Here is a 13,151-nt window from a genome sequence, read left to right on the forward strand (position 1 = left end):
GCCCGATATCTGTTCCTGCAATGGAGCCTGGCTCTTTTGTACAGCAGTATCGGTGCTATGCTTCAAAGCGGGAGGTTCCGGGTTCGTGTCCGACCTGCGAGGAGCCCCTGCTTGCAGGAACCGAGGTTCAACACAATATTGAATTCCATACCACTTTGTAGTTTTCCATATACTTAACTAAAAACTGACAAATAGAAAAATCAGTTTTTAGTTAAGTCACCATCCTAAAATTCTAGGCAATGCAAAACTTTTGGCCAGAACTGTATGGCTAACATTAGTCATAATACAGATAGGGGGTCTGAGAAGTTTGACTACCTTTTTTGTTATAATGAAAAGGGGTTGACAGACGGTGACAGTGGGAACAAACATACCTGTAGCCCTGTGTGCCCAAAGCTTTCCCTGGAGGAACCACCCTCGCTTGACTCACTCTTTCAGCTCTTGACTTCTGTTCAGACCAGCAACCTTTTTTTCACCTGATTTGAACTCCTGAGGTGTGAAAGTCTAGTGCATTAGCCCACCCATATTTGGCACCTCATTTCTCACAGTTAACAAGTAAGAGAGTTAATCCATTCTTGCCCAAAGGGCTTCAGTTAATTTACGCTATCAGAGGTATAAATGCATTTCACATTGGCTTATTTTTATTTTGTTTTGTATTATTATTATTTAATTATTGGCCAAATATCAGCATTGAAATGCTTGCAATATGGTGAATGTTGTCATCATTTTATTTGGTTGGAAACAAGGAGGAACATGCTTTTGTTTTAGTATTAAAAGTAACTGTTCCCGTCCATCACCTCTCATTCAGCAGGGGTGTTGTTCGTTGTAGGACACAAGCTCAGCAGTTTGCCTGGGTAAGCTGTTGAAATCATGTTAGAACAAGATTAAGTAGACTTTGGTCTTTCAAAAAACGCATTTTGTCATTGAAAGCCAAGTATGATTTTGGATTAGTTATTCATCTACACTAGCACAAATACAGAGGTAGGGTGGGACCTTATCAAAAGTGAACAACTCTTCATGTTTTTTATTATTACTTTAAAAAAATGTGGTGCAGAATTTTATTTTAACACCAAAATATTAAGCAACGTTAATCTGAAAAAAGAGCCTGTTGTTACAGTGCTGAATAGATGACATAGTAACCTCTCCCTGCATTAGAAAGGGTTTTATTTTACAGAAGTAGGGACAGTGTAGAAGTGCTGACCTCACCTCTGATTAACTATGGGGCTGTCTATTCCTGTTAGTTCTGTACAGCAGGACAGATTAGTCCTAGCTGCCTGCTTCTGAAACACATTTTTAGTTCTGGAAAGGGACTGTACCATGTTCAAGAACAGAGCCAACTGCTGTGACTTTTAGACGTTTATAGTTACACGGTAAGACACTTTAGGATAAATCATGTTATTGTTGGTCTGGAGCACTGATGTCAGGTCAGTGTCACTCAGATGTGAATGGTTGATTTAATAATGCAATTAGAAAGAGTTTAAACCTGTTTTTAGTAAAGTATAGGTGTTTTACACAAACGTATATTTGTAGACATGGCAGTGTTTAGATATAAATAATGAAGGAAATATATAAATGCATTTGTAATGGCAAATTTTAAATAATGAGAGCTTTGAGGGTGGGGAAAAAAAGTAATTACATTTTTAATGAATGCATCAGCACTGCTTTTATTTCATTTTATCAAGGCGCACATCAGCGTTCCTCTAAGTGTAAGCACTGGTTACTGTCTTAGAAAATAAATGGTGTCTTGTAGCAGTTTTTAATTGTGAAGCAGTAAAACTATGTTTAAATAAACATGCATTTAAATGGGTGCACAAAGTGCAATTAAGTTTTCAGATTCAGTTATAGTTCAGTACAGTAGTGTTATTGAAAAGAATGTTTTTAATGTGTAAGAAACAAGACGTTATATTAGGAATATAATTGAGGAGTTTTCATTTGGATCTGCAAACTGCATCTTATCAATAGTGGTTGTAAAATGACGTTGTCAAAACTTTAAGCTAGATGTATCCTCTAATGGATATGTTTTGGAACATTATGTTGTGTGGGGCACAGCTGTTCTTTTGGTGAAATTCTTACTTGTACTGGGCATCCAGACATTTTCTAAAAGTGTACCTTTACTAAGGATAACTACACATCGTATCAGTGTTTATTTTAGTTAACTGTATTAGCATGCTTTCAGATTTGCTACTCTATGAAGCACTCTGGGTTGGTGCTGATTCGTTTCTCTGTTCTTTACAGGCTACCCATACTGGTATGCGCTCTTACATTTATAATAAGAACTCTATCATTGGGTCCCAGGCTGAGCATTGTGGGATGAGAACGTATTACTTCAGTGCAGATACACAGGAAGATATGAATGGCTGGATCCGTGCCATGAACCAAGCGGCACTAATGCAGACCCATACGGCAGAAAGGTTGGTGGCAGTGTTTTGTTCTTTTGTTGTCGTATCCGTTTGTTTACTGTGTAATATGGAGTATAATACTTTTGATAAACAAAGAAAGAAAATAAATTGTGTTGCATTATGTTGGCAAAAGGGATGGACCTGAATATATTACACACTACTATATTATATTATATAGTGTGAAGTAAATGGACTGCTATAAAAAAGTATTTAAAAAAAAACAAAAACAAAAACAAGCATATAACCATTGTATTATTCGTACATTTATCTTTCAACTAAAGCTGCCTCTGTCTTTACAACATAAAACAGGACCAAGATATACTATATACTAATATATATATATATATATATATATATATATATATATATATATATATATATATATATATATATATATATATATATATATATACAGTATAGGTGGTAAACAATGGAAAAACATTGTAGCCAGGCACCAACAGAATGGAACTAGGCATCTTAAAGGGTGATTCTGAAAGCAAAGCATGTGATAAGATATACACACTGCTGTGCAAAAGTCTTAGACACATTCAGAAGTTACAATATATATCAATGTTATGAGCATCAACAATTTACTCAAAGCCTCCACCTGTGTTTTTCACTATTATAATAACTTTGACTGTTATTAATACACCTTAGTTTGGGTGAGAAGAAACCTAGCTTGTCATTTAGCAATCTTTAGTTGATATTGATCAGAATCTTCAAAAACTTGTGATCACAACAACTCAAAGTAAACTATACATGAGCAGCTAATATGAAGTGTTGTAGTAGCTAATCCATCACACTTACCCAGTGGTTCTCAACTAGGGGGGGGGGGGGGGGGGGGGTTGGGCGGTGCGCGAGAAGCGTCCAAAAAAATAACTTTTTATTTATTTTTTTATTTAAAATGTATACGTGACATGACGTTCTGTAGATGGTGCGAGGTAGTATTAAAGCAGGTTGATTCTATGGTAGTATAACCCCCCCCCACAAAATGTGTGACTTTTGCACAGCAGTGTATATGTTTCCTTGTTAATTATTCAACCGTGCTGTGGAGCAGTAGAGTCATGTATACATGTAGTTATGAGTGGCAGTGCCTGGCTTTAATCTTCTTGATTCATTGTACCTCAGCTGCAGCAGCCTTCCATTCTCATTCACTGCATACAATGTCTTTTTGGCTTGTCTGACCTGAAGCTGCCAATTAGTAAGTAATGGCTCAGGTGCTTTTATAACAGGGCTGCATCAGCACAATCAGGATACTAAAGCAAGCCATGAGGATGGAGACATGAAACTTAAAGTTTGAATAGCAAGAGATGGCAGTGTGTCATCAGATACTCAGATACTTTGGAAAGTACCTGAGGGACTATACTTCATTATTTTAAATGCTGTTCATTGTCAGCAAAAATAAACCCAGACTTGAGAGACCTTGAATTATGTTAACTTGTTTGATTCCAGTTTGGTAAAATTAGCAGTTGCCTTGTTACCAGTGGATTCCACATTTCTGCATGACAGGGTTGTAATGCATGACTGTAAAAGTAGAAGATAATGGGTCTTTTTTTTGAATGGTTGGCTTTCACGTAACTCTGACACATTCCTTCAGTGTGTGAGATGAAATTGTCTGGTCATATTTAAACACATTCATACCCAAGGGAACAGTTTTAATTACCAGTATATGTAAAATATGTTAAAGAAGAGCCCTGGGAAGTAGGAAATATGTCCTGTCAGATTGATTTATATTGAAGCTGTGAATGTCGGGTCTGATAAATGATGAAATTGGTAATGAAAGTAAACAACTTACTGGCATGATGCATTCTGTGTAGATGTTGGATTATTTCCATACAGTAGCTTTGAGAAAATTGTATTTTTAAAGCATAATAACATCATCAGTTATTGTCTGATGGCATAGGGTAAATAATCAGATTCCTAATAGATATTACATTGATTTGTAATGATCAATCTACCATAAGTATTTGCCTGAGAATAGAAACTTCATTGCGCTGTGAGTATTCAATTCAAATTATGATTCTAGTGGCTATTTGACAGAGAAGGACAATTAGGGTGCTTTTTAGCTGTGGGAAGCTAATGTTTTTCAATGAAGAAAGCTCCATTCCAAACTGTATAATAGGAACATTGGAGAAGACCTAATATGCGCAAAGGTTAAATCAGCAATTGATGGAAAGAGAATATCCCTTGTGCTTTGTTTGATTTAGTAATGCTTTTATCTATTGTGTCATTAATAATCTTGTCAGTTCACCGGAATTCATAAATTACAGATCATTGCTCCATGATTTCATTGTTCACAATTCATCAGCTTTTGGCCTTCTGTAACCTTTTGAAGGGAAACTGGATATTAGTCATCCTAATCATTCCAGGTGTTCCGGAGGGTGGTGCGGGGGTATTTAACCTTAAAGACAAAATGTGATGTTCTTACAGAGAAGCAGACAAAATGGAAAAGCAAGCCGTTCCCCAGACAAACCACGTCAACTCAAACAAGGGCTACACCCAAGCAGAGGTGCCTCCGAAGCAAGAACGGCCCCTGAGACCGGTCGGCGAGACGCTTGGCTTCGAGAAGCGGGAGGAGATTCGTAAAGAAAGCGAAGATGAGGAGAGGTACGGCTTTCGGAAGGACACGCTCAAGGACAAAAACAAAATGAAGTCTCCAGCAACTGTCGTGGAGGTTGACAGTTTGTTTACCGAGCCTGTCGGTTCGTCTCGCGGCCAGCTGGTCCAGAGGAATGGAACCCTACCCAGTGCAAGGCCAGCGGAGCAGAATGGAAACCCTGTGTACAAGAGAGGGTTTGTGCCCAGAACGGACACAGAGAAGCATGTGCAAAGAAAGACCAACTTATCACAGGTGGAGCATTGGGTGAAACTGCAGAAAGGAGAATCCAGAAGGTGAGTGCAAGTTTCAGAGCTTTCAAAATATGCCTCAAAAGACTTTTACTGCTATCTTGATGTGTGGCATGCATTTGAAATTATATTACATTGTACCAGCATGAACACACATTAACTAAACTCTTACTGTTTGTAGTTCGTGCAATGCCGTTTGAAGATCGGAATACCAAAAACACTTTAGCAAACTGCTCCATCTAGTGGTAGACTGAAATAATAATAAAATCTAAATGAAAAACGTCAAGTGTTTTAATACAGAGAAACCACCAGGCATCCATCTATAAAACTAGGGTTTGATAGTTTGCCAATTTCAGGCACATGAAATCAGTTGTAGAAAGTAAAACGCTTTATATCAAACTTTGTGTCATAATTTGTGAATCCTATTTATTCATTTTTATCAAGCTTACTGTACAGACTTGTGCTGTACTTCATAACTCTCTTTCAGACTTCATTGCCTCAGTAAAAATGTAATTTCATGTACATGAAAAATGTAAAAGAAAACAGAGGGATCTCATGGTGGCTATAAGTCTACAGGGATAGGACAGAAAGTGCTGCCGTGCAGAATGTAGCACGTTTTTAAATGACCATCAGTGGGTGTTAACTGTTGGAATTTAACTAAGCGGCAAAAAAATGTTACGGTTGTGGCCAAATGACAACTAATTGTATGTAGTAATTTGGCCAACTGCCTGATTTATTATAATTACTCAAAAGGGATTAATGAGGTTTACACAACAGGGCTTTAACTGCTATCAAATTGATTCCAGTTCCAGCCTTCCAGTATCCGAACAAACTCTTTCTCGGAGAACTCCTACCAGCCAGCCCCAGCCGAGCACTGAGAACTACCAGACTTTGCCAAAGAACTCCCGGCAGCCATCTAGCAGCCCCCCTCCGGAGTCTCACAACCTGCCAAGCGATTACAAATACGCCCATGACCGGGTGAGCCACTTCCGCATGTCCAACGAAGAGCGCAAGGCCCACAAGGAGGGCACTGTGTGGCAGCTCTATGAGTGGCAGCAAAGACAGCAGTTCAAACACGGCAGCCCCACTGCCCCCATATACATAGGTGCTCCGGACTATGTCGACTCCAGTGCCCTAAAGGTTTCATTAGAGGCCCCTCGGTCCATTTCGGTGCCACCTTCTTCCTCTGACATCCCCCCACCGGGACCACCACCCAAGGCCTTGTCACCACGGAGACCGCACACTCCTGCAGAGAGGGTCACAGTTAGGCCTGTTGGCGAGAGGCTGACTGCTGACTTCCCTGCATCTGGTTCACCACGCAGGATACAAGCTCATGTTTCAAAGGTAAGAGCTTGCCGGGGGGTCACTGGGAGAGGGATAAAACAGGTTTTGTATGATGGAAGCTGTTATTCAGTGTAACAGGTATATATTAATAAATCAGTTAATTTTGTGTCTGGTATATTCTGATCACTTAATTTGTTTTTAAATTGAGCATTAGGCCCATTTATTTGGGTATTGTATGAACAGGGTATTGGAGCTGTTTCTACTAACAATTGAAGCTTTAATTAGTGCATCACAATCTAATTTTGTTGAAAGAATGGACAGATATTTTGTACAGTATAGAAATAACAAAGGAGTGGTGAAAAAAGTTGAAAAAAAAGCTACTGTATTCAAACTTTTTAATAATTGAAAGTCTTTGCATTTCCAATATTCCATGTTAAGTTTCTGGTTTCTTGTTAAATCTTTCTTCCTTTTTTTTCATCCTATACCTCTACGGAATTCCCTCAGAGTGTGGATTATTAGTAACTGATAATAAAATATGCTCAGAGCAAGATGAGGCCCATTGGCAGACTTTGTTTCTTCTGATGTAAAATTTAAATATCTATTATGCAGCAGAAAAATATAGAAATGGGAATAGTTCCAGTAGCCTTGTGTAGCTACTTTTGCTTGTAGCAAACAAATGTTATTTTAAGAGACAAGGTTTAAGATAATTTATGTGTAACTAATTACATCTCTTGTCGTTTGTGTCCTTCAAGGAACCAGGGCTCAGAGCGATGCTCAGGCTTAGTGCTAGTCCTACTTTAGTGCTTCTGTATGTACAATAAAAAATGTCAAATCAACAAAGCCATTTGGCAATTAAAAGTAGTGAAAAAATCTCCACTAATAATTCAATATCACTGTTGAAATAAATAATAATCTGCTGCAGTCATTACTTTATAATGAGACTTTGAAGTATGATATTCTTCAAACCTTGGACATTAGCTTAGTTCTTTTAATTATGTATGCTTAAAAAATAATTAGTCTGCTTTTTTACAGTTTCATTAAAGGAAGGCTTTAACTAAGGCTTTTAAATCAATTTTCTTCTTGGCTATTTTTTAATTTTTTTTTTTTTTTTTTACCTTAATTCGTTGTATACAGCTTTTTAAAGTAGCACATCTTCCTTTTTCCTGGTTCTGTTTCACGTCCTGTGTCATAATTCCTACACCTTGTCAGTCAGTCTTGCGCAGGGAGTAAAACTGTACCAGAAAGAGCAGCTCAAGATTTTAAAAGTCATAAAAAAACAAGCAAAGACCAAAACATTACCTTCTAGCATATATACTTTCTGTCTTCAGACAGCACATGTTGACAGACGCTCCATGCCACCAATGGGCTACATGACACACACAGTGAGCGCTCCTAGTTTGCATGGGAAAACGGTAAGGATCTTAAAAGTGTTGTAAATATTAACAGGTGGTTTGAAAAATGCATTAGAAAATGTGCAAGATTTAACGATATACTGATATATACACTGTTTGATTTCATAGTCTTTTAAATTAATCTTAATTCATAGCGTAAGGCTAATCATGCACAGTCTTCACAGGGGAAAACTTACAGTAAAAGCATGTATTCACATAGCAGTAATAGACACTACAAGGACCTTTTAAAGTGTTGTTTGCCACAGCTTTACTCATATTAAGAGTATGGGAGCTGGGGATCCAGTGAACACTAACAAGGCCACACACACATACAATCCCATTTAAGTTTCTAGTACTGAACTGAGTGTCATACTGTGTAGAGACAGACAATCACTTAAACACTTCCTTTCACTTGAGTGGCAGTGATGTAATGGGTTATAGATGAGACCGTGAACCTGCCCAGCCAACTCCCTCAGCGAAATGCTGCGGATTGAAATGTCAGAAGACCTAATAAGTATGTTAATAAAAGCTTTACCTTGTAAACACTGCTTCCTCTGTTTTTCTGACACCTCTAACTGTCTGCAGCCGGAGGAGCTGACCTTGCTTCTTATTCAGTTAAGGAGACATCAAGCTAAGATGGCAAGTGTGCGAAATGACACTCTTGTCCATCTGCAGCAGCATGATGGGTCAACCAAATCCACTCTCCAGGTCAGCTGCTGATTGGCTCATCTGCTGTGGCATTCGTACGCATCATGGTGTTGCTTGTTCCCTGGAGTTTTAATTCGATTGTGAAATGTATATGTTTTTCCATGTATTTTCATTTGTTAAATAGCAATGCTTGTGGCTTCATGATATATTTGTTTTGTGCTGCTGTGCCTTCATGACAGTCACTTTATTTGCTTTAATTGCTGGATATTCTCTACTTGGGTCCTTTTGTGGCTAAAGTGGTACAGACACTGTACTTCTGCTTGCCATTTATGCAAAAAATGCAGAACAGATCGAAATGAAGTGAGGAATTTTGGCAAGATTGCCTTTAGAAATCTGTGTGCTCCAGTAGGGCAAATTACATATATATTATTAGCTGACGCCCTTATCCAGGGCGACTTACAATTGTTACAAGATATCACATTATTTTTTACATACAATTACCCATTTATACAGTTGGGTTTTTACTGGAGCAATCTAGGTAAAGTACCTTGCTCAAGGGTACAGCAGCAGTGTCCCCACCGGGGATTGAACCCACGACCCTCTGGTCAAGAGTCCAGAGCCCTAACCACTACTCCACACTGCTGCCTGTGTATATGCAAGGGATGTTCAAAACAACAGTTGTGGAAACAGCCCCATTCCAATAATTAAAGCACAAAATACAAAAAAAAAACTCACTTCAGTTTCGTACAGTTAATGTATTAAAAAAAGCACAGCACAAAATCATTTGAACTTGTAAGGTGATAATAAGGTATTAAGTTCATACAGGGGGTAAATTGTTTTTTACAGGATTATGTCTTTTTGCACATATGATGTCATGCCAGTCTGCAGTCACCCACATTATCACTTCTTGAATCTGTTGCTGGCACGCTGGAGGAGCATGGCGGCACCCCCAGGGTGTTCATGCTGGAGAAAGCCGTGCTTGGTTTTACTGACAAAGCTTTTCTGCAGTCGCCACTGTTGTTTGACCCCACTTTGGCTGCTGTGCTGTGCGATGGGATTTATAAAAATGTGGGTATCCCATGTCATTGCTGTGACCATACTGTGGGATCTTCTTACAGGCACATCTGTTTGTCATCACTGTAGGGAAATAGAAAACTGCCTATGTAATGAGACTGTGCAATAACGGGTTTGACCACAGAAAAAAGTCACATATGCTATCCATTCTATTTGACTTGATTAGACATTTGGTATGTATAAGAAACCCTATTGTCTTTCAGTTTTCTATCTTTCTATAGCTTGGATAAGAAAGCCACATTGTTTATTGTACTGAATACTTCTTTATGTAACTCAAACACCAGGGATCATTTTTTTTAATAACTGATGCTGCTGGTATGCTAAAATAAGATTTGCATTATAATAAGCTGCGATAAATGATGCAATATTCTGTAATTTCCCCCTGCTGATGGTAGTTTAATGATGCAAGACACTTTTGAGCATCGCTGAATAATGAATTTTCCCTTCTCTTTAAAAACAACAAAAGAAAGCTTTCCTAAAAACTCTATATAAAAGAAGTACTCAACATCACCCATGCTAGTACCGATTCTAAAACTGCATTTGACTCGACATTACTGCAGCTTGTTTTATTTGATTTGTTTTTCACCCCTTACTGAAGGCTGATGATACTTACATGCAACTGAAGAAGGACCTGGAGTATCTAGACTTGAAGGTGGGACCTGGCGTTTTTCAATGCCACTCCTCCTCCTCCTCTTCATCTCTCTTCCTCTTCCTAACTGTGTGTTACTCACTTATAGTCCTCTCTCTCATATTCTTTCTACTTCTAGGGTAGATGCAATACTTATTTCTCTAGAGGTCTAGTTCCATCTTTCATGATAGACTGAGTAGTCTGGGGCCCTCTGGTGGCAAAAGTAGCCTAGAGCAAATACAAACAAAATTACTGGTAGTGTCCCAGTTTCAAAACTAACACAATCACAGCTTTGGGTGCAAGTTGGTTAATAGGAACACTTTGAGTTGTGTAGCTTTGTACACTGAGAAATCTTAGAGCTGGTAATTGAGCATAGGTGTTCCTGAACAGGCAACCTGCCATTTACAGATGTATAATACCTACGGATAACCTGCCTCTAATTTAATGAATTCATTCATTTATTGAAGCACAATTATATTTCTAAACTCAGAGGCTTAGAAAGTACATTTACTGCCTGTGGCCTGTAACACTTTCTCATGATAAATAGCTTATGGTTTATAATACATTGATAACTACTAATAGTAAGCATTATGAATGTAGTATTTAAGTGTGAAAAAACTTGATATCCCACAATTTTAGATAACCCCATTCTTGTCATGTTTCCATCATAAAACTAGTAAATGGAAGATGAAAAGGGTTGACAGTTCTTTAACATTTCAGTATTTAATTTATTCAAATATCAACAAACACAAAAAAGATGCTAAAAACATGTTCATTTACAGTATGTTATAATGTAGACACAAAAAATGAATGCAGTGCTGTCCCGTTCATTTATGTAAGTATGCCTCACACATTACAAAGTTGTAGTTAGGTGGCTTCTTCAACAACACAGAAACAGTGAGTCCACATGATCATCAACACTGTAAATATTCATGTCAGCCATGACTTTCTACCTGTAAACCTGAAATGAAATAGACATGTTTTGTAATAATGATTTCTTCCCAGGGTGCATTGCTCATTCTTGAATCGCCCAATATACTGGTTCATTATAAAGGTTGTTGTCCACTTTACCAAACAAAAGAAAACAAAATCTAAAGGATGTCGTCTATCATGTGTTGTGTGTCTTTGCGAAATTGCCAATTTCCTGCGACTTTTAATGTTCCGTCTATGAAGGAACCCATTTTGCCCATATCAAATAGTTATAGTAATAACATAGTGTATAGGTGACTGTCTTATGACCTGTGCATTTCCACAGCAGCATTGCAAAGTGGCCAGCAGACTTTGTATAACGACCATTTATATAGTATAAAAGTCACAATTGTGTGATTTGTCATTTTGAACTCTTAATATATCATAAAGTTGTACAGTCCTTAGAACGAAATGCATAAGACACTGGAGTCTTTTTAATAGATCTAAACAGAAGAGGAACTAAATAATTAAAATATGTCCCCTTTGTACCAAAGTTAAGAAAATCAAGTAAATAACTGCATGTGAGCATGTCTGTAAAACAATGTATAAAGCCAGTGAGGATCCTGTTTTATTGTTTTTAAATGGCGGCTGTATTTAGATCAGTTGAATAGAATCCACTGTCTTTTATAACTAGATGTTTCTATTTTTGTTTGAAACAGATTAGAAATATTGAGCCTTTGATCATCATGGTTCACAATGTGTTACACAACTCTGCACAAGGCTTACGGCCCTGTTTAAACGTAAGGATGTTTGCATTAAAAAAGAAAAAGTGTGACCATTTCATTGCTTACTGGAACCCATGATGCATTTTTACAGCACATAACTGTCTGAGGTTGGTCGATATCTCAGCACAATTACACAGTTTCTTGTGGGTAAAATATGTTGTTGGCTCTTTCTGTGCATAACAGCATTGTGTTTAAATGTGTTGTATTGAGTTGCATTTTTAATTGTTTCTTGCTATTTAAGAAGGTACGGTAGTGCATGTGCTAAGCATTGTACTAATGTGGGCATTTTTATTAGCTAGTAATAAGAGCATAACATTCTTTTTATATACATATTACGTATTGGTACAGGGTATCAGTCTGCGTACTGTTCCAGTACTTGCTTGCGTGTCTGTTTAAATGCATGCTGAGTTAATGTGTAGGAGTCTCCTTGAAATGTATTATTAAAAGAAAAAGAACAAAAGTGCACACTGATATGACGGAGCTTGTTTCAGTGTGTGAACATAAACTTTTAATTAATGCCATCTTGTTTTTAATTCAAAGCTTTTTAAAAATAATTTCTGAAGTTAACTTTAATGAATCACCACCATTAAACATGCAATGACATCACTGGGGATTATGTTTGGGGGCGTTGGGACAGCATTTACACCCTGCCAGTGTTTTTAATAAGCAGAGTGTCGGCAGCAGAAATTTCAGTGTAATGTGTAAAATGTCCAGCAGGTGGGGTTGAAAAAAGCTCTCGGCTGTTAAGGACGTTTTATGTAGTATGTGGGAAAGCTTTTCTAACAGTATTTGCCGTCTCCAATCTCCCAACATTTACACTGAAATGATAAATTCACTCTGAGGTAAAACACTGACAGGCAGATTACACCCCTCAAACAAAAAATCGCAGTGTCACTAAACTCACGTGATATTCACAATATTTGTGAACATTTTAAGGAGATAAAATATGACTATTATATTTCATAAATAAAAATGGCTTTTTTTAAAATTTCTATTACTTACAGTAGACTTGGATGTTATCAAAGTTTCCCTACTGACAGCCATTGTCATATTAGTGCTGCTATATTTTTATTTTTATTTTATTATAGTTGGGCGGATATCAATATAAACCTGCTATCAAAGCATCTTTTTGAAAGCCCTTCTTGAGTTTCTTTGTATTGGCTTTTTCTTGTGTATTTTGTGTATTTTT

The 13,151-nt window shown here is 37.5% G+C and overlaps 1 protein-coding gene across 19 annotated transcripts in view; it reads left to right on the forward strand.

Moving 5' to 3' along the window:
- The window catches only part of LOC117435134 (pleckstrin homology domain-containing family A member 7-like), a 123,883-nt gene that overhangs the window by 94,937 nt on the left and 15,795 nt on the right, over window positions 1-13,151 (forward strand). For 7 of the 19 annotated variants that reach the window (XM_059003291.1, XM_059003292.1, XM_059003295.1 and 4 more), the window contains 7 exons: window positions 2,233-2,408; window positions 4,827-5,288; window positions 6,050-6,587; window positions 7,856-7,939; window positions 8,504-8,626; window positions 10,239-10,292; window positions 11,897-11,977. In XM_059003291.1, the coding sequence (XP_058859274.1) occupies window positions 2,233-2,408; window positions 4,827-5,288; window positions 6,050-6,587; window positions 7,856-7,939; window positions 8,504-8,626; window positions 10,239-10,292; window positions 11,897-11,977 (1,518 nt within the window). The remainder of the gene's footprint in view (window positions 1-2,232; window positions 2,409-4,826; window positions 5,289-6,049; window positions 6,588-7,855; window positions 7,940-8,503; window positions 8,627-10,238; window positions 10,293-11,896; window positions 11,978-13,151) is intronic. The other 12 variants (XM_059003296.1, XM_059003297.1, XM_059003301.1 and 9 more) reach the window with 10 other exon arrangements.

This window comes from Acipenser ruthenus, chromosome 28 (genome assembly GCF_902713425.1).
Source record: "Acipenser ruthenus chromosome 28, fAciRut3.2 maternal haplotype, whole genome shotgun sequence".
Lineage (NCBI taxonomy): Eukaryota > Metazoa > Chordata > Actinopteri > Acipenseriformes > Acipenseridae > Acipenser > Acipenser ruthenus.